Source organism: Ascidiella aspersa, chromosome 3 (genome assembly GCF_963924565.1).
Source record: "Ascidiella aspersa chromosome 3, kaAscAspe10.2, whole genome shotgun sequence".
NCBI lineage: Eukaryota > Metazoa > Chordata > Ascidiacea > Phlebobranchia > Ascidiidae > Ascidiella > Ascidiella aspersa.
Genome location: NC_139449.1, coordinates 15,551,284 through 15,574,400, shown reverse-complemented (window position 1 = coordinate 15,574,400; position 23,117 = coordinate 15,551,284). Strand labels below are relative to the sequence as shown.

Below are 23,117 nucleotides of genomic sequence, written 5' to 3'. Positions count from 1 at the left end.
TGGAGTAGGGCCAGTGAAAAGCCACCTTTTTGGCGGAAAGGTGGCTTTTTCGGAGGCAAAGGTGGCCAGGCCACCTTTAAAGCCACCTTTGAAGCGGCCATGTGGAAAGGCTATTTATAAATTAGTGATGGGATAACCAGGCTTTTGAGAATACATATTCTTCCTAGAAGGGTGAGCCCTTATCGTGACGACCATACATTAAGTATCGTACCTATATTACTTAAGAAGTTACCGAAATTTAGTTTAAAAATATCATCTCGTGACATGATTGGAACTTCTATGCCTAAATACCTAAATGATTCTGCAGGCTGCATTTAGCATATCAACCATTAACGCATGCCAGCACGGACATGGCCGCCAACACTTATTAAAATATGTGTTAACGGCCGCATTATTATTCATCGACGGGCGTAGGTTGAACACCGTTGCTATAAGGAATATCGATAACATCTTTATGACGTGTTGGGTTTTTTTTTCGGGGACTTTTTGAGGAGTTTCTGACACCTTTCTCGACATAAATTAACAAAAAAACCTTGTGTTGCAATTTGTTACATTTTTTCACCTTTTTACTGGCCAATGCATCATAAAGTATGCAAATAAAGGTTTCGCTTGTGGGATATAGCTTCTATTTGTAGCCACTTCTAAGTTATAAGTGCCTACGCTAAATGGCAAAATATAGGTCTTATAAATTTTGTGATATTTTCGGTCTAATCGACATTGTGTTACACTAATTAAGTCAGTGTTTCTAAACCTTTTATGGCTAGCGGCACCCCTCAGAAATAACAAATATATTGTGGCACCCTTACAAGATTTTCGGTAGGGAACAGGGTTACGTGTCCCCTACCCCTTGGTGGTACGAAGCACCAAAGCAGGGGGTACGAACTGCAGTGTGAAATTGTGCGCTATTAAGTCATATTTGTAAAGAATGCGTAATTTACAAAAAGCCATAGGTAAATTGACTGATTGTTTGTGTGTTGTAAATATTGTTGAACTTACAATACTATATTTAATGCATGCATTTAACACGTAAGTTATAAATACACTGAGTTTATTTCCTATTATTACAACTTTTTTACTTCCGTCGGTCATTGAAGACCGGTACAAAAATTTCAGAGTTGAGAAAATTTCAGAGTTGAGCAAAAATCAGATTCTTAAAGATCTTCAAATATCTCTCGGCGACCCTGAGCATTAGAAATGGCACCCCGGTTGAGAACCACTGCACAAAGTGGTAAGAAGGCTATCTTCAATATAAGACCAATCTATAACTATTATACCTAATTAAACTCTTTTTTAGCAGCCTATAACGAATATCGATGACGTCAATACGATGTGTTATATTCTTCCGGGGACTTTTGTGTGAGTTACTGTCACCTTTTTCGTGATAAAACAACACTTCCATTGCAATTGCTTGGAGGTTTAAAATTTTTGTAACCCATAATTACTGTCCTATTAAGCGCAGCTATCATATTTTTTTATGCGACAATAGTCAAAAGTTAAATGTCGTGCTGACCTTGCTTGTATCCAGTTGAGAGGAACGAGGCCATAGACTCCATCACTATTTTATGCCAACTATACTTCCAATATTATAAACTCTTTCGCTTTCCGAAAATATAAACTCTTTCGTTTTTTTATAAACTCTTTCGCTTTTCCGAAAATATATCTGGTGAGCAAGTTGCACACTATAAAATCAAAGTAATGCAAGTAGGATACTTTAAATCTTTACTTTATTAAATTAGTATTAGGCCTAATAGCTCTAGTAAATGACCAATATGCGCAACCATAAACATACAAAACCTTCGCTCTTAAAATAACCGAAAGCGGAACACAAATTTGGACCCAATAAGTTACAGATTTTGTAGACTATTAATTTGAACAAGTTGTGAAAAAATTGCTACAAACATAGCTTTTATAAAGCTACTTAATTAAAAACAACCCGGGGATTGAACAGTTAAATCTCTGGTTTAGGTTCAGATGTTATTTTCAGAATCTGGTTTTGGTTCCGAGCAATTTAAAAATTTAAATTTTAAACGATCCGGTTCGACCAAAGCTTTTTCGAAACCGGTTTATAAAGTTTCGGTTCGGGAAATAAATATCTTACATTTAAACTAAACTAAAAACTGATAGTCTTTAATGTAAAAAAAATAATTCATGTTTAATCAAAAGTGTTATGGAGGTAAAAAAAATAGGCAGTTACTCAATTAAGCCAATGAACAATAAGAACATGGCTTTTTACGAGAATGGGTTATGTTTATGCCAGGGCTGCGGAGTCTGTTAAAAATAAGTCCGACTCCGGCCAAAAAACTAAACCCGAGTCCAACTCCGGTCAAATGTGCGATTTCCTCGAGTCCCGAGTCCGGCCCCGACTCTACAGCATGTATTCCGCCAATTTACGTACCTAAAATAACGTGGATATTCAGCAATCCACTTATAGGGGTTTCGTATAATTTATTCACTCATAATACATAGTTGAAAAACATTACACCTTTACAATTTCCAGTTGGCGGCCATATCAGTTTTAAACTTGATGCCGGACTCGGGTAGTTTTACGTGGTCTTACTGGAGTCCCGAGTCCGACTCCAACAAAACAAACCGACTCCTCGAGTCCCGAGTCCAACTCCGCAGCCCTGGTTTATGCGCCATCCTACGCGCTCTTGTAGTTGCCTTTGTTTTTTAGCAATTACGAGATATTTTGATTTACGTAGCTTGTACAGCGTATTATACAATAATTTTGTCGCTCATGGGTATCTCTATCGCCACATAATCACTCTTTATAAAAGGCACGATAAAAAATATAAGTAAATTGTTTAACCTAACGTAATTCGGTGTACTTCGTTAATACAATTATGGGCAGATGACAATATACAATGTTTAAATCAATTGCAAACTGTGCTATATTTAAACAGGTTAACGTAACTCATAAAACAATATTGAAGACACTCGACAATTTTGAGACAGGAAAAGTATTTGCGTATCCCTGATTAGCGAGTTGGTTAAAAGTGTCATTTTCTGGAATAATGTGTAAAGGCGCGATCGGAACTACTTTTCAAGAATTGTCTTTTTGTTTTTGGCTTGCTCGCATATAAGTAGGAATACGTACAAGAAAAAATCAAATGGAACTACACATCTGGCAATATGCATTTTGAAACATAGATTCAGTTTATTCTAATTTCACGTTAGTCAGGGCCTCTTTTGTTAAAACAAGACTCGTGGAGGTTCATCTCATTTTTTTATTGACCGGGGATAATATAGTCTCCTAAATTTTTCTCATAGAAGGGGGGGGGGGGGCAATCCCAACTAGCCAGAAATCTATACTAAATGTCAGTTTTCAGTTTTGTTAGTTACTTAAACCAAGTAACCAGGCATACTTGAAAACAAAACTTAACTTTTCCATGCACAGAATCAATAAATCGTATTACTACATTATATATTTACACATTTAAAGATTTAGTATTTTTTGTTAGCGACGTTTCTCACAAACCCGAGTAAAATCTTGCCGCATGCATTCGCTAAACCTACGTTGCAAAATAGATTATACCGTACTATAATTTAACTTAAAAAAACGATAACGAATTTGTAAAAGTTTAGTATGTAGTAGGTTGGCGTTATACATCCGCTTTCAGTTGGTTAAAAGATAAAGAAATCTTTTCTCCTGGTTTGAAGGCCGGCATCCCGATGTAGGGGCAACTCGCACATCGAAAAGCGTCGCCAAGATAACACTGCCAGATAAAACGATGCAATTATAAAGGCTGGTTGGACAAAGTGAGTTGTAAAACGGCATGTACGTAAATAATTAACTGTAATGGTATTATCATATCATAAGTTACTGTTTTTATTACAACACTTTCCACCATAACAATAAGCATATTTACGTTAAAAGGCTACCGTCAAATTTAGGATGTCCGATAAATAAAATCTGAGTTGATACCTGATACCAAGTGGGAGTATCGCGCTACTCGTCTGGTACTAAGGTGGTATTGGTGGCGATCCAAAATCAAATTAATATAAAAAAACATACCCATATCATGTAAAATAAATGTTTTTCAGCAGTATAGAAAAATGCAAACAAAAACACCACACCATGTAAAATGGATAATTTTGTTAGCAATTAGCAAAAATGTAAACAAAAACATATTTTGTGAATAAATAATAATTTACATCTTTCACAAAAATTGTAAATGCCTTGAACAACAATTTTGGTTCAATGTCCTCTTCATTCAAATCTATCGAAAGTGAAACTATTAAACACTATACTTACACTTCCACAAGCTGATGATACTGGCTTTGGTTTTGGTTTCAATTCAACATCTTCAGCCAATCCACATGTACTTTTTTACCCATAAAAACAATAAGAAGTCTAACTTAAAGTAAAAACAAATCTCCTTCATTTTGGCAAAAGTAATTTAGGATTTGTTATATATAGTGACTTTGGGTAAAAAATATTTTGCTGAAGGGTAAAGAAAACAATACCATCACACATAAAGTAAAAATTGTTTTTTTCTTTTTTTTTTTAATTTCTTTTTCAGGTAAAAATTACATTCTTAGCCTAACCAATAAGCCATCAATCATCTTCTTTTTTTCTCAGAGTCAAGTTATGCTGGTTTAAACAAGACTTGTTAAATTTGTATCTTAAAAAGTCTTTTCTGCAATTCTTATACAATCAAGATAATGGCAATGGTCTTTATTGTGTGTTGTGTCATAACATGAATCTATTGAACAAAAAATACCTTACTTTGCTAGTTGTTTTATTCTTTTAGATATTTTTTTACCCCAATCGATTCTATGGGAACCGGGTAAAAAAAACAGTGTTTTTTATTACCCATAATTTTTTTGGTCATTTTTAGGTTTATAAAGTAAACTAAATATGCCTAGCAAATATGTCCCAATACCAAAGCTATACATTAAGGCTTGTTTGTAGACCATGAGCTAAAAACACTAAGGTAGACAAATAACAGCCATGAACTTCAGGTGAAATAACCAAAATTGTTAGTTTCATTTAGGAAATTTAAAGCTATGCAAAAAAGGAATGAAATACCAGGTAACATTAGTGCCAGAAGAAAGTAAAACATTCACGAATAGGGACTTGACATTTTATTCCGATACCGATACCCGACATATTCAACAAAATGTATGGCGACCAGATTCATTACCACGTGAAGGTATTGCTATGCTCAAATAATCAAAATAGAGTAAATTAAAATTTCTAGGCTTATTCTTTTCAGGTTTATTGATGAAAATTTGCCTTAACATTAAGAAAGTAATTACCGCGAGATTTTAAATTTCTATAAAATCTACAAACTCATATTGTTGAGGTAGTTTACTTTTTCTACGGAACAGTAATACCACTGCTGACCAGGGCTAACTGTGCAAAGGCACAGTTTTAATTTACCAGGGAGAAATTAGTTACTAAAAAGGTTTTAAACAGGTGCAAATTACGGGTAACATAATGTCATCATAAAAAACTTTATTTTCACTCAAATCCTCTTTACAATAAAGACATTTATGAAAATTGAGAGTTGTTGTGGGTATCTTTGGCCTATGTACCTGAAATAACGTCAAACTTGCTCCTATAAATTGTCCTAATTTACACTTGTTATTTTCCAACGGCATTGTTTATTTTGCCCCTTCACCAGGGTAAAAACAAGAGATTTTGCAACATATTTTTTTATAATAAAAATCCTTTATGTGATTGGAAAGGTAGACCCATCAGCTCAATTAGAATGAAAAATTACACTTCTGTTGCCATAAACAAAATTTAGGCAGACAATTTAGCTGAAATCGATTTTATTTTACCCTGCATATGTTTTTTCCACAACACCTTTTGTAAACGGAATCATACTCTATTCATTTACTAAGTTGATGTTTTTGTAAAAGTTTAAAAACACACAAAACGTTATTTTAGTTGTACATACCAGTTCTTACAAGCTTTCTTTGGTTTAGGCCCAGTACCACAGGGAGCTTTCAAACTCTCTGCATTTGGTTTTATTAAATCGCCTTCGTGTAACAGTGTGTCATCATCAATGAGTTCCTAAAAAAATGATTTGTTTAATCTTTTCATTACTAACAAAATCATTTTTTTTGTTTAATAAAAACATAAATACCTGTGTTTATAACAATATGCGCTTTTTTATGTGCCTAAGCCCATTTCAATTGAATAAAAAGTTTTGCCAAATTTAAACCTAATAAACATAATTTTTTTCGTTTTTTTATCTTGATCCTCTAATGTAATCTAAAGGCAAACATAGGGACGTCTATCACATTTCTGTTTTACAATGCAGACAACATGTTTTCCGATTACCACAAAATGCAAAAACACTACCAAACGTAAAGCGCAACTTTGTGCAATGTTTAGGCATAAGTAAAATGTTATGCAATTTGATAAAATTTACATTTGGTTACATGGTGATTGCCACATTTATTTTTTCATAATTATTTTCATAACACATAAAAGTAGCAAATTTGAATGAACATTTTACTAATTGTAATACGCAAAAAATATAAAGCGCCCGCAGCAGGGTGGATTTTTACTTAAATTGTTAAACCATGCGAAATTCATGGATATTTTACAAATGATCGTGCTCATTGCTGTGGTCATTAATTGACTTCAGTGGGACAATGCAAATAGTCCTTTAACAGTTAGAATTTAACTTGTAAATACTCTATTTAACCTGGCCATGTATTTCTTCTAATAAAAACACATAGACAAAAAAACAATTCTCGTACATATATCAAAAATTTGGGTACATTTTTGGGGGTAAACTTCTGCTCAACGCAACTTAATTTGGTCATTTTTTATCGTACATACGGCCTGGATAAAAATCATTTGAGCATTTTTTGTCCATATGCAGCTCGGATAAAACTAAGTAGGACACTCATTTTGGTTGTACGTTGCTCAAATAAAACTGATTTGGACACTTTTTTGTCTGCACTTAGAACAGAAAGTCAATTTGGCCACATTTTTTGTCCAGTCATACCTCCAAAAAACTAATTTGGGCACTTTTTTGGTAGCATGTAGACCGAATAAAACTAAAAACTTTGCTTAAGAAAAAATGAGTACTCTTGGTATTATATTTAATATTCCTTGCAAATATTGATGTTGGGCTTCAGGAGACGACCAAAGATTGAAATTTAATACAAAAACACTTATAATTATTTTTTTTGCTTGCGCACTTTCGTGAAAAAAGTACACAAGTGCCCAAAACTTTGTGCAAATAATGCGCTTGGCAGAAACACTAAATTGACATTTATTAAATTGGCAGAAATGGCCATTCTCAAGCGGACCTGGGCAAACTATCATAGGTCAAGCAACTTAATCAGCATAACGGCCTATTTTCCATAAAACTTTTGAAAAAACAAGCCTTTAGGTTTTTGTTAAAATAATTTATTGAGTACACTACACTTGTAAGACATCCTCACCAATTGCTACTTTTACTCGCTAGTCATTCACAACATTCTTTTAAAAGGAATCACATTTTATATTTGGTGTATTTGAGATCCCTGACACCAGGTTACTCTTAAAATGAATATAAGAACATAAAAACAAGAATGATATGACTGAGGAGAGCAGATTAAGTGATTGGTATGAAACAATGTGCAGGAGTCACCATAGATGCAGACTTTTGTTTTTCCTAGGGGTGCTCAAAATGTTTCGCTAATTTTGACGCTACAAAATGGTCAATAAAAGATCAGTTTATATGCAAAGTGGTGAAAGAGTTAAAATGTATCTTGACTAACTGGTGGAATTTGTGTGGAAATAGGGCCAGAAATCATATGCTTTAACATAAATATAAAGTATGTTGCATGGAGATTCATATTATTTAGGAGGGCTGAGCACCCCACATTTCCACTAAGGGTGCTCGGAGCGCCATCAGCATCCCAAACTCGGCGTCCATGTGGGTCACTGCCAAAAAAATTGCATTGGCAAAAATTGATTAAAAAAATATTTTTTTAGTGGGTCTTTTGTGGTTAAAACCAATTGGGCACCTACTAACATTTCATGCCCTGCAGTGTAAGAACCAAGCCCCAGTCAATGAGCCACTTCCACACGATTTTGTCCCAAATGTTCTAGAGCAGTGGTTCTTAACCCTTTGTCAGCCGCGCCCCCTTTGGTAAATTTCCTATGCCTCGAGCCCCCCTAAGAAAAGCAATTCGACATTTTTCAATGAAATATCACTGAAACAAAATAAAGATAGTTAGTGTAATGTTGATTGCTCGAAACGCAAAAAAAATTGGGTTTTATTTGGTTGAACTGGCTAAACTGTAATTTAGGAGACCTTTTCGCATTGGGAACACAACAAATTGCTAGTGCTCGACACATTGCTTTTTATCGAGCTAATTTTGATACACGTGTTGTGAGGGCATTGACTCCACAGTTGTAAAGCTGCAAAGAAACCACATAAAAATTTCAAGCGCAAAAAGTTAAACATTGCAAACATTCCGTTATCGTGTTTCAAAAGATGTGACGACACACAATACAACGGAATTATTGCACAAACAATATAGATTCGCGTAATACACTTCGAGTCCCGTTGTTGGTCGCCTGTTATCATATATAAATATGGCTAAAATAATAGTTCGAACTAGGGATAAATTTTATCGTTTATATATATGTTAGCAAAATTGTAATTAAATAGGGCCGTTATACCTTTCATGATATGAAAACATTCAATGGCACTCAAAGTGAGTTTGTGCTTGAAAAGGCAACAAAAGTAGAAAACAGAAGATTGACGTGGAGCGCGAAAATTTTTTGCTGTTTCAATGTTAAAGTTGCCAAAAAACAGAGTTTGTACAGCCGGTAGAAGTGGTGCCCAACCCAAAAATCATTGCAAAAATTTGAATAATGAAGTACAGCTCGTGCCCCCCTAAGAATTGCTTGGCGCGCCCCCCGGTTAAGAACCGCTGCTCTAGAGAGCAATGGTTCTTAACCAGGGTTCGATCAAACCCTTGGGGTTCGACAAAGCTGTTTCAAGGGTTCGGTGAGAATGTCCTTTAAAACATAAATGCTGTTATTTCAGACTAAATTCGAATCTCTTTTATGTGCCAAGGTATCATGTAACGTTATGAATTGAAAGTTGGGCCAATTTAACCTATATAAGTGCAAGTTTATAATTTGAATATGCCCAGTTTCAGCTGCTAGGAGAAAGAAACAAATACTGAGCGAAAATTTGGGGTTCGACGAACGCTTGCAGAATAATATAGGGGTTAGACAGGTTACCAAAGGTTAAGAACCACTGCTCTAGAGTACAATGGACTGACAGTATGCATGTCAATCCAACCATTTCACAATCATAAAAAAAAACTTTTATATACTTGATAAAACAAACCACATTATTATCATCCAGGTCCATTGCAGATAAACTCCAAACTTGTTTTGCAGCCAAGTTGTTCAACTTTTTTTTCCCAAAAGACAGTTTAATGGAGGATCCAACCTCATAAGCAGGCTTGTTAGCAACCAATATTACATCACTTAAGTTTGAATTTTCACTAGGGTTTAGAGGAACCTACGAAACATAACACATATAACAACACCATTCCGATATATTTGTCATTTATACTAGCAATAGTAAAATTTACAATATATATATATGAAATAGCAAAATAACACTACTGAATAAGCTAATATTAGAGTAAATGAGAACAATTGTTTATTACTGTAACCAAGCATTATTCAAAATTAGCTCCTGATAATTATGCAATATTACTACTTTGAAGTATCATGCTATTTTTGCCTGTTTGACCCAAATTGAACGGAAATAGCATCTGTGATCAATTAAGATCAATTAAAAGTAATGTTTTTTCTCTTGTTTATTTTGATCATTAAAGTAATGTTTATTTTTTGTTTTTCATTCAGGTGACAATATGCAAAAAACATGGAAGCTAATTGATTTTTCTCTTTTGTATTCAGTTATGCATACAAACAGAATGCAGTAGCCAATGATGCTATGGTTGTTTCTTGACGCATTCCCTTCTGAACCCGTGAGTTCGAACCTTATTATGGGCAAGATGTTTTTCTGTCCTGGCCTTGCTGGCACAAAATTGATCAACTAATTTCGGTAAGCCCCTTTGAAGGCTCCTGGTGTACTATGTTATGTGTGCCGTTATCTTTGGTAAAGTACAACTTCTGAATTGCTAGATCGCAGAACTTGTACACACTTGTTGATGAATTGTTTAACTGATTTTTTAAAGCTTAAAACACTGCACATAAGTTTTTGTACAAATTGTGTGAATACCCCATAAATTATAGGAAACTATAATTATGTGGTTTATTTTAAATCATCACTTACCTCACTAACATCTATGAAACCGGACAACTGCAGCAGTGAAGACACTTTTTCTTTAGACTCTATAATAGCAGTTTAAAAGTGATGTTTTTTTCATAGAAATAAAACAAATTATATGAAGTCAGTATTTTTATTTGGTATAAAGCATGTATTTTTTTAAAGCAGTTGTTCCTAAATAGTAATTTACTTTATATGACAGTACCATTAGCATTATTATTACTTATAATTATAGGCGCCAACTTTTAAATTCCAGGGTGATTTTTTTGACAATTATTAATTACACTGTAATCAAACATCTATTGATAAACTTGTTCTGTGATTTCCGACATTATCTTTGAAACTATTCGTTATATTTCTTGTAATTTTGTCAGAATAAATTGCTCTTAAAGCAGAAGTGAGCCTTCAACAAAACGAAGGACAAAGCTATAGAGGTAATCAATTCTCCCCATAATAAAGAAATGGCCTACGAGTTATGTCCATAAAACATAAACTTCTCCCGATACACCATTATTTAGTAACAATATGCAATTTCAAATAAATTTCACTGACAAAGGCGAAGACTGAAGCAGGGTTCCTTAACTTATAATCGCTCATGACAAGCATGCACATGTGGCTAACGAAACGAGAACAAAATTTTTAGGAGTATAACAGTACTGAAAACAGAACAGTCATATTTTTATGTTAATCAACTAATAATTGCGATAGAGTCATCATTATTAAACGAATATTTTTATCTTCATGGTAAGCTTTTAAAAAAAGATTGTTTATTTATCAATTTGAGTGACCAAAGGTCTTATCCTTTTTTAGCATTAGGAATTGTGACGTCAGTGTGTATAGTGTTGAAAAGTTAAGTAAACAGGTTAACACTTGTTTATTTCAGGCTCAGTTATTGGCTTGACAAATATTTTACCACTTAAGTATACACTGTAAAAGTGTAAAGCAACCATAGTAATTTGGGACACATAATAAAGTTAAGGACATTTAACATACATTACGGAATATACTCAAGTGTAATCACAAATATTTTTTAACCTTGATTTGTTAGTCGAACAACAATTTTTCCATTAGGTTTAAGCAATTTTGCCACTTCTGCTAATACATCATCCGCATAATATTCATGCTTTGAGAACAAACCAAACAATGCCGAATCAAATGAAGATTTAACATGTCCAGCTAGAAATAAAAAAACACAAAGCTGAGTAAAGTAAAAAAAAACAAATAAAAGAATAACACAGTGCTTACATAAGTGTAATCGCTCAATATTTTCAAGTGAAATTTTTCCTGATTTTCCAACTTTAGTTTGCAGTTTCTCAAGACACTGTTTTAGAAGAATTTCATTAACTTTATTTTTCCAGACCACAAGAACAAATTGATGTTCTTTGACAAAACTATCCATTTTGTTACTTTTGTAAATCACCAACTTTATTTTAAATAAAAAAAATGTTATCTTCACCAGGTAAAATTCCAATTACCAACAATAATTTTCATCAAATGCTGAAATTTAATGGAAATCATTTACTGAGGTTGACACATTGAACAGTTTGGCTTGTGCGTGGGATATATCATTTTATACCTTCCGGCGACCACTGTGAAAATATTTCAGTCCCACAAACTGAATTTAGGAAACCACTTCAGATGTACTTATGATATGAAATTGCAATAATACCTAGAGTACCAACCAAGGGCAACTTTGATGGAACTACTTAACCAGGGGTGTGCTGCGTGTGCAACCTTATATACTGACAAGCCAAATGTGCCTATCCCACTTCAACCAAGGAAAACCTGGAAATTCAAGGGCGGAAGTAGGATTTTTGTTGGGACGAAAATGTTTAGAGATAACAGCGTAAAACAAGTCTTATGAAACCTGTAAGAACTTTTTTTAACAGGACGAATTTTGCCTATAAAATATGTAATGCTATTTATTCAGATGGAAAGGGTATAAGAAGTTTATGCGCAAAAAAGCATAAATTGCGTTAATCTTGGTAAAAAAGATTATAAAGAAAAAATATATGCAGAAGAATAACTAGAAAAAATGCCCTGTGAGTGAAAGCATATAAAATCTGAGTTTTTAATGTTAATAAAAGTGTTATTCATAACTTTTTATTTCAGATAGAATCAGGAATTGCCTAAAAATAGGCCAACCAAACCCAACTACTTCTAAACAAACTACAAGTACTAACAATTGTAGCTGGCTCAGAGAATTTGTGCGAATCATAAAAGAGATGAGATTTTTGCGTTATGGACTGGAGATATATTGATTCATCGATACCATCATGTAATATTTGGCTTTAACCGATATATTGGTATCAGTAAATAAAGGCCGATATTTTAGAGCAAAAATATGATATTATTTTTCCTGTACAACAACCAACTTACCCATTTTTTAATCAAATTTGGGTTTGAGCATCACACCAAGTTAATATGCAAAATAATAGTCTAATAAATAATAAAGGTATATAAACTAAACGTTATTTGGCTTTTATTATCAATTAATTCAAGTTTTAAACATGTTCCAGGAATATAAATAAATCGATATCGGGTATAGGTTGACAAAATCGTTAAAGACGGGTAAAAAAGTTAGAAAAAAATGTTTATTTGGTTGAAATTTCAAATTTTCAAATTAACTTCTTAAAAAAAAAACACAAAATAACGCAAAAACACAAAATAATGCCATTTAGTGGCAATAGTGCTTCAACTTAAAAGTGTGTTACCTCGATAAGTACTCCGTCCATTTCAATCAAATTGGAAACAACAAGTAAGGGATTAGTACTTGGTAAGTGTACCACTTTTTGGCAAAATTTAAGAAGGTTGTGCCTTATGGGTTGGATAGATATATAGATGTATTTATTCGGAACATCAAACGCAAAAATAAACAATAATAGAAACACACAACTACGAAAATTATGGTTCTGAGTTCCCAGGGAGCAGCGAAACACCGCGAGGTACATCGAGTCAGCTGCCCCCTGGTAGTGGTTCTATTCGCATTAAAAAATGTTGTAAGGAATGAATCTTGTATAAACTACATAGGAAGGACGACAAAACGTAAATACATAATACCTTAATGCATACAAAAAAGAAGACAAATATAAATACGGAGTACACGTTACTACACTTTAGAACTGTGAAAAAAAAAAAGAAAAAAAAAAAAAAAAAGAACAGCAACTGAACAACAACAACAGAGCAACAGCTAAAAAAATCACAATGTACCAACCATCTACTTATGCACAATTAAACAGTTTTGTTTGTATGTCGTTGTACCGACGATCTTAAGTATTCTGTGTTCATGACTGTAATGATGCGTGACTGATTGACCCGGGGACAATCAGCTCAGACGAATTCCTTATCTGCTTTCACGACCACGTGTTGCCTAACGAGCATTTCTTATCTATCAAAATTGGCCTGAAGTTTGTTTGGATTATTTGTTTACTGCTTGCACGTGGTAAGTTTCAAAACACTTTTGTTTATAAACTCTAATAAATTTTTTATATGGTAGCTGTTTATCTTGTAGGTTTAAATTTTCCCAATATTTCACTTCTACAAATGAAAGTAACAATTTACCGGAATTTGAGTAGGGGCCAACTCTAAAAAAGTTTTGCTCATTCCGCAGCCTTGTATTATGCGAATGTATATTATGTATTGGAGCCATGAAGTTTTGAAATGCATCTGGTAAGTTGTTATTTTGAAATTTGTGTTCAAATTTTAAAATTTCTAACTTTATTATATCACTAATTTTCATATTTTTATGTTCACAATACAGAGGCAATAACCTTGTTCTTGGAGGGGAGCTGCTAATGAGTTGGATCGCGCGATTTTGCAAAACCTTGATATATTTCAATTTTGTCGGACATGCCCTTCCCCATGTTATCACACAATTTTGCAGATGAGAATGAATTAAACTGTAATATATTAGATGCATTGCATGTATATTTAAATAGTGTCTCAATTTTGCCAACAATCCAATTGCACTAGAGATTTTGCGCTCAAACATTGAAATATGTGGAGTCCATGACAGTTTATTAGCTATTAAAAGTCCGAGGTATTTAGCCGAGTTAACTTTCTGAATCGTGCTTTCCCTTATTGTAATATTAAATTTATCTATATTGTCCTTATTGAAATCTGTTCCCATATAATGTGTCTTGGAATAATTGATTGATAGTTTATTAGATCGAAACCAATGGTCAATTTTGAGCAACTCATTTTGAATTGTATTTTCCAGAATTTTTGCATTCGAATGTGAAGCATAGAGGACTGTATCATCTGCATACATACTGCAGTTAATGTTAGTATTTAAAGGGAGATCATTAATATACATTTGAAAGAGCAGGGGAGCCAAAATACATCCTTGTGGAACACCGCATACAGGAATTAATGGGTGTGAAATTGAAGTTCCGACTTTGGTGCTATGTTTCTGTCTTCTAAAAATTTTTTTTATCAGTTGCAATGGTGGGCCTCTGATACCGTAGTGCAGTGGTTCTCAATCTGTGAGTCGCGACGCCCTGGTGCGTCGTTTTATTTTCCCAAGGGCGTCGCAGAATAGTTCCGTTTCGTGGCTGAACTCAGTTCATATAATAAAATGAGGTTAAATGTATTACAACTTTTTTGAAAATCAGTTAAACAAAAAAATCTAATGTGAAACCAAAATCGAGTGCAAAACGCCGTTTTTCGTCTTTTATTTGGTCGACTGTAAACGCTGGAAGTCTTTTTCGTTATTTGTTTAGGTTGACCGACTAGCAAGTGTGTATTCTACAATTTTTTTTGTTTTGCCTGAATTTACCGTGTTTCGCACGTGGTCGCTTTTGCTGGACGTATTTGGCTGTTTTTGATTAGTTTTTTTATCACGTCTTGCAATCACCATTCTATGACGTCACACTGTCACTGTTTTATGACGTCATTATTCATTAAGTCAGACGAAAAATAGGGGAATTCCCTAAGTTGAAAATTCAGGACCCCCTTTTTGATTTTCCCCTGATTAAAAAAAAAAGTTTTTTTATTAACTTTTATTTGCGGGTGCGTCACAAGTCCAGAAAACTTTGCCAAAGGGGTTGCAACAAAAAAAGTTTGAGATCCACTGCCGTAGTGGTATAGTTTACTTAGCAATATTTTGTTATCTACTGAATCAAATGCCTTTGCCAGATCCAGGAGCACTATGTAGTTCCCAGAGCTGTTGAATGATTTTTTCTGAAACCATATTGATATTTGCTTATGGTTTTGTTTTTAAAAAAATATTTTTGTAGTTGGAAGTTTATTATTTTTTCAAAGATTTTTCCAAGTATAGATGTAACTGCTATGGGTCTGTAGTCATTGGGAGTCTTGGGTCTGGCAATTTTTGGTATTGGAGTTATGTGGGATATTTTGAGACGAGCTGGAAATTCAGAGTTTAATAAGCAAATATTATAGAAATCGGTTAGCCAGGGGGTTATTATGTCTGCTGCCATCTGAATATATTTGATTGGTATGTTATGAGGGCCACTGGATTGTTTTTTTTCGGAGGGACGTGATGTGTTTCTTTACTTCAAATTGCGTAGTCGGAGAAAAGTAAAATGAATCTGTTGGTGACGTAGCATTTACTAAATATTCATGAAAAGTATGATCAGTGGATGGAATTTGTTGTGCCATTTTAATGCCTATGTTGCTAAAGTGGACATTTAATGTTTCTGCTAATTTATCTTTGTTTATTATTGTTCCATTTTGTCCTATTATGTTTTCAATATCATGTTTTGGCGTGGCGTTGTTTTGTACCGATTTTATAGTTTTCCATGTTTGGGTAGAACTTTTTTGCTAGTTTTTTTATCCTTGTCAGTTTATTATTATATATTTTGTATGTTAGAATTTTTTCTGCATCTCCTGTTTTGTAACATCTCCGAAACATTTTGTTTTTTATTTTAATGGATTTTAAAATTACCTTAGTTATCCATGGTTTAGTTGCCAACTTTGTTTCTCTACGGGTCATTGATCTTATTGGTGCGTGTTTGTTGAGAATTGTAATGAATGAGTTGATAAATTTATTAAATTTACAGTCAGAAGAATCCTGTTCAGTGGTATTAATATATATATTATTTGCTAGATCTTCAAGAAAATCCTCCTTATTGAAATGTGTGGTGTCTCTTATAACATGTGAAGTGTTTCTTTCTTTGAGTGGTGATTGAACTAACATGAAAATAGGTAGGTGATCTGAAATGTTATGTTCTATAATTCCTGCTGTAATTTTATTTGTTATTAAGTTGGAGTAGAAGTGGTCTAGCAATGCGCTTCTACTATGCTGCTCGACCCTAGTGGCCTTGTTTATATATATATTTGTGCCTGTGGTTAGTATTTTGGTAATGTATGCAGTGATGTTCCTGATTGGCATGATTCAATAAATTAATATTAAAATCCCCTCCTACAATAAAGTCAGTATTTTCGTTTTGAATTTTTTCTAGTTTTATTAGCAGTTGTTCTTCAAATTTATCAATATTACTTGATGGATGCCTGTATACGGTGCCTACTACAAGTTTTTTCGTTTGGCTGTTAGCAACTTCAATCCACAAATTTTCACATTGATTTTCCTTGTTTAGTTCAATTTGAAGGTCAAGTCGAATTGATACTTGGACACTTGTTTTGATATACGCAGCTACCCCTCCCGCTCTGGATGGAGTATCCAGGTGAATAAAGTTGTACCCCATTTATGTCAAAAGGGATAGTTCCCTGGCGTAATTATTAGGGATGCTCAAAGTAGAATATCGAATCCTTGGATTTGAATCCAGATGGGATTCGAATCCAATTCTGCCGTTTATTTCGGGTTATTGGAACCGATATAATTTAATGTTTTACCGCCGATTGTTGCGCCTAATTGCACAAACGCGTGTGGTAAGTTGGCCTGTCGCTGCGGCGACCAATTTACAGAGCTTGCTTTAAATGTAACCTGGTAGTGCAATGTCAGCGTTTTTTCGGGCGACCAGTTACCGCGTCTCGCGATAACGTTCGTCTAATAATTAAGTGTCAATCAAGCATTATTGGGCAAGCGACTAACGTGTAACGTCTGGTGTGGAGTGCGCAATTTCCCTAAAGCCGATAAGTTGCAAAAGTAACATTCCGTTGTACAACGTTCTGGCCGTCCACAAAATGCGCTATAGGGTTACTTAAGGTCAACTTTAGGCCAATATTCAGCAAGGTTATGCAGTTATGCGCAGTGTAATTGTCAACAATTCGTTAAGTCAATAGTAACTTTGTATTTCTTTGCAGTACATTATTTGACTGCATTACAGATCACGTTAGTAAAAAAATAAGCCCTAATACCCAACAATGCTTGAAAAAACAGGACGAATTGCTTAAGACTTCTGTGTGCAGTGTTGCATTGTACTCACTATTGGCAAAAATATAAATTTTGGCAACAACCTGGACAGTTGACATATTACAGTTTACACAACTGCTTCAAATGACAATTGTTACGAATGTTAAACATATGGGAGATTTTTTTTATTATGATATACACATGTTAGAAAATTGTTTGGGCGATTTATTGCTGTGATTGGGGGCCCTGTAGGGTAGATTAAGATTAATCCCTTCCCCAAACAAAATCGAGGTTAAATAATTTAATAAAAATATACTAGGATTCGCTATTCTGGATTCGTTATTCTAGATTCGAAACCTATTATTCTAGAATACCTTGGGATTCTACTTTGAACATCCCTAGTAATTATACTTGGCTTGTGTGTTAGTAGATTTAACATTTCTTCTAAGCGATGTTTGTTTTTATTAAGGCTGCAGATGTTGACATGTAATATAAAAAATTTACTACCTTTTTTACGAAGCTCAAAATTAAGTAACTGTTCATCATAGTATAAACATTTTTCTATATTTTCTACAAGTATATTTTTAATGTCAATTATTTGTGGGTATTTATTTGTCATTGTTTATTTATAACATTACATATAACAGATGTATAAATTTAATTAGATCTTACTACACGAGATCTTCGTAAATTTTGCTGATCTCCAGCCAGTCAACTTTGATTCCTGTGTTAAGCAAGTCCTCCGGAGAGTCTATCTTGTGCCATTCGTTTCCTACTTTGATGGTTATTGCTCCATTGTGTGATCCAATTGCTTCTACTGATAAAATATTTTTTAAGTAAAACATTAGCCTGTGGCGAGTGTAAGTTAGGTCTTTGTTTATGTAGATGCGTTTTGAGGCAAGTGTTCTTTTGTGCTTAATAAATTTGTATATCTTTTACCACTAGATTTATTTTCAAGTCTTTTGCCACATCCAACAGTTTTTGCTCTCCATCGACTTGTTCATTGTCATTTTCTGGAACTCCATAAATCCTGATATCTTCTCGACGCCCATATTGTTCCAATTTCTCTAACTTGTATTTAGTGGTGTGAATTTCCTGTTTTAATTTTTGACATCTTCCATTTCCTTGATTGTGTTTTGTAGCTCAGATCTTAAAATCATCACTTCATTTTTGGTTTCCACAATTTCGTCTTTGATTTCCTTTGTTGTTTTTTTGATTGTTTTCACCATTTGCATTGTCACTTTTTCTTGAATGTCTTGTTGAATGTCTTTGTTGAATGTCATTGTTTTTTTTTTAGAACAGTTTCCATTGTAGTCAGTTAATAGTTTAAGATAGCCTTATTCCTTAGAACCTTAATTCGAATGAATGGTTTGATATGAAATCACTCTTACACGTTCCTTGTATCTGACTCCAAAGGAGCAGACCGCTAAAATACCTGTCCTTAACTTCTTGTACTCTAGGCAGAGTCACTTCACTCAATTGATATTACTCGTTGAGTACATATTCACAATTTCAGTACACTCATTAACGTAACGTAACACGGTGATTTAAGCTCTATAAGCCGTATTAAATAGAATAGCATAAAGTAGAATCGATCGCGAAACGCCGATCATCCCCAGTTCGGCTATTGGTCGCGCGTCAGTAGACATTGGTCACGTGTATATAGACGTCAACAATGCAGGGTAGTAATGCTTGATAAAGGCTACATAATCACCCCTCTCATAAACAAGCAAGACGTAGGAAGGGTTGGTCATTAATAAAAAAGAGATCTGCTAGATCGATATAAGGTTTGGTAAGAACGATATCAGGTCTTGTCAAACGCTGGGGGCGTCTTGAAAAAAAAAAAAAAAAACTATGTGACGCAACGAGTAATTGCGTGCAAAAGGAAGCGAGCGAAACACATATGTGGCGTCAGGGCCGGATTAACCACTAGGCTACTAAGGCTATAACCTTGGGCCCTGAAAAAATTCGGCCCTCAATTTTTTTAAGGTTAAATTTTTGTAAGGTTGATATTGATACAGATCAAGTACTAGCACAGTAGCCTACAGTTTTTGCTTAAAAACATATGACTGAGTTGTGTCAATATGTGCCTTGTGTGTGATAAAATAAATAAACCGTTTCATTTATGCTGCAAACAAGTTCAGAACGTTCTTAACTATCTACGTTCTGTGCTATCACTTGCACACAATAAAACCTAAAAAGCAACAATACAGTACCTAAAGCAGAAAAATCTATAAACCCATAGTATTAAGACCAACGACATAATAAAGCCAAATAGGCCTACGTAGATTACTGTCCAGTACAGAATAATATCTAAATCGTCTGAATAAGACCTAAATCTGTCGAAATACGTCCTAAATTCATCAGAATAGGGCCTTAATGGCCAAAATAACACCTGAAATTGTAGGGAGAGGGTATAGGACAATCGGGGGTCGTCCGTCTGGTATCGGCCGTTTTGCTGTTGACGTTTGGATGCCGTAGTTTGACCGGCGCCATTAGGGTGCCACTGTTTTTGCATTGGATTTTTGGCCCTGTTTGGGATTAGAAAATGGGTAAGGGTTGAAATTATTAGGGGACTGCGATGTACTTAGGGGTGGGGTTTGAGGTTAGGTAAAGTGTTGTTTAGGCCTGACTCTGGCCATTTAGGTCTTACGGAGTTAGGACTTATTTCAATTTAGACGGTACTACGACTTTTATGTGGGCCCATAAGTCCTATTTTGGTCTTATTCCGAACTGTATATTTTATTCCGACGTACGTAGACTATATGTTGTTCTTATTTCGGTCTTATGGCTGGAGTCTCTTTTATGCATAGAGTGATGTAGTTAGAGGTTTGAAAGTCGATGACATCATTCATAAGGTTGGTTCACACTAGACGCGTTTGGCGTTAACATAAAACGTTTAAAAATAACGCTATCGGTTGCGGAAGTTGAGATATTTAAACTTTGCGCTTTTGGTTAGAAGAGAGGAAATTTGCCGTTAACGCTGGCAACACTTTAAGTGTTAACTGGACTATGCTAGCGTTTTGCGCCAGACGCTAACGTGAGAAGCAAAACGCGTCTAGTGTGAACCAACCTATAAGTTTGCTAGCTGATGTAAGGCAAGGAAATGTAATTTTTATTACATGTTTTTATGTTATGTTTGTGTTATTTTGCAGCAAATAATTTTAAATTTTTATGTAGGCCTATATATTTGTATTACTTTTTATAGCTTCGTTTGCAAAATTAGGCCCTTCTAGTAAACAGCTTTTGGCCTAAAGTCCCCTTATCCGGCACTGTGTGGCGTTCTAAGAAAACAATTTAAACTCAACAGAGCAATGTTTTATGGGTATTTTTTTAATTTTTTGGGGGCGAAATTGGTAAAAGAATTTTCTCTGCGATTAATATATGTACAACAAGCGATTTAAAAAATACAATACAGGAAGTATAAAATTGTCTGCCGTGCCCTCTATGGTCACAATCAACTTAAATGGACAGCCTTGGGCTGAAAGGCGCCCGCAGAAAAATTTCCAGGGGGGGCAATCAGGGGCGTATCCAGAAAATCAAATTGGGGGTCCTGGATTTTCAACTTAGGGAATTCCCCTTATTTCCGTCTAACTCAGTGGTTCTCAAACTTTTATGCTCCGTAGCCCCATTTGAAAAGCTCTCAACCCTCGTGGCCCCCCTGCTTTCAAAAAAAACTTGCATTGTATTTAATGTGTTTTCAATTGTTTTACTACTTCACGTTAATAACCAATACAGCCATTAAACGAAGTCTAACGAATAAAAAAAAACACTTACTTTTTATTAAATTAACACAGCATGGAGTCATTTTACTTGAAAATAACTTAGTTAGTCATCGCAAAGCTTTTTCTTGTACTCTGCTATGTCTTTTTATTCGGCTCTGTTTTGTAGTAAGACAAGCGAATGTCATTACATACGTCAAGACGATTTCCAGATTTCGTTTTATGCACGCCAATCAGAAAGTCTAGCTTCGCGAAGATAGATAATTGCGAATTAAACGCACATTACGACGGCATTCTTGCTTAGTAGTGGGTACGAATCTCGGGTAGACACAAAAAATAGAGCCATTACTTTTGTTTTTGAAATGCCAGCTTCGTTGCAGTGGTAAAGGAGAAAGATTTGGCAGTAATTGCTTTAAACTCAATGAGCATCTGTGATTCGTCTGTGATTTATAAAGTCTGACGTTTTTATGCCGATCCTTGATTCTATTCAGGGCATGGAGTCGATAATAACGAAGATTTGTATACTTTGCTAAATTACAAAACTAAATTACAAATGATTAAGATTCTAAACAACTGCCACTGAAAGAAATTGTTTAAATTAGAATGCATAACTACACGAAAAACTAAACAAGAATCTAAATTGTGATAGAAACACCAGGATGAATATACTGTTGCTGCCAGGCATTATATAAATTATATGAGGGTTCTTCCGACAATTATTTATTCTGTACCGACGTTTCGATAACCTATCCAGGTAATCTTCATCAGGGCATATAAACTTGTAACCTTGCAGAGGTATAAATACAGTGAAGAAAAACGACGAAAAAATAATGTGGCAAAACGAGGCGAAAAAAGAAAACAAGGCGCGAATAACGTGAAAACGTGAAAACCGGCTGCAGCCTTGCTAATGGCCGCTTATGACAGGTTTAAAGCTGTGTCTGGAAGCGACACACCTCACCTTTCGAGGTGATTATTACCAGCAGGTCTACGGTACAGCAATGGGTTCACCGGTGTCGGTCGTGGTCGCCAACCTAGTTATGGAGACAATCGAAGAGCAGGCGCTTTCCACCTTCGCTCACCCTTCAAGCTTTTGGAAAAGGTATGTTGACGATACTTGTGTCGTCATGCTCAATAAGCAAGTACTACCCTTCCTAGAGCACTTGAACGCGACGCACGAGACCATCAAGTTCACCATGGAGCCCGAAAAGGGCGGTTGCATACCGTTTCTCGACGTATTGGTGGGACGTTTGGCGAATGGGCAGGTGAAAACACAGGTGTACCGTAAATCGACGAACACGGACAGGGTCTTGCACTTCACATCTCATCACCCACTTGGTCACAAACGTGCGGTCGTGCATACCTTGATAAATCGAGCCAGACGCCTCACAAGCGATCCGACGGACATGGTCCACGAATTATCGCACGTACGCGCAGCTCTACGCCGTAATGGGTACCCCAAGTGGATGCTTAAAGAACCTCGTCGTAAATCAGCAGTGTTGTAAACAAGTCATTTTGAAATGACTTAAGTCCCAGTCAAGTTATTTGTAAAATAACTTAAGTCCAAGTCAAGTCTTTTTGAATAAATAACAAGTCAAGTCCCAGTCCAAGTCATCAGTTGCACAAGTCAAGTCCCAGTCAAGTCATAATTAGAGCAAGTCAACTTCAAGTCACGTCCTTGTCGTAAAAATAAAGCGTTGAACTATTGGAATTTAACTCGTACGATTATGAGCAATAACTGAACTAAAAAATGAGAAAAACGCAATTCATAGCAAGCAAATTGTTTTATGTGCAAACATTTGGATAAATAGCTCAATTTTATTAAAAAAAGACTTACAGAAAGCATTTCAA

General features: G+C 34.9%; 1 protein-coding gene across 2 annotated transcripts; it reads right to left on the bottom strand.

Annotated features, from left to right (window-relative positions):
• Positions 1-1,727: 1,727 nt before the first annotated feature.
• On the bottom strand, positions 1,728-18,796 carry LOC146160376 (anamorsin homolog). 2 transcript variants are annotated; one of them, XM_083386121.1, is made up of 8 exons: positions 12,989-18,796; positions 11,520-11,595; positions 11,310-11,450; positions 10,281-10,339; positions 9,321-9,497; positions 5,910-6,025; positions 4,256-4,325; positions 1,728-3,716 (listed from the first exon to the last, which is right to left on the bottom strand). In XM_083386121.1, the coding sequence occupies exons 1-8, from the start codon at positions 13,223-13,225 to the stop codon at positions 3,603-3,605; spliced, it is 990 nt and encodes a 329-aa protein (XP_083242247.1). In that variant the 5' UTR covers positions 13,226-18,796; the 3' UTR covers positions 1,728-3,602. The 2 variants fall into 2 exon arrangements, with proteins under 2 accessions (XP_083242247.1, XP_083242248.1); XM_083386122.1 differs by lacking the exon at positions 12,989-18,796 and having other exon boundaries at positions 11,520-12,904.
• Positions 18,797-23,117: the final 4,321 nt, after the last annotated feature.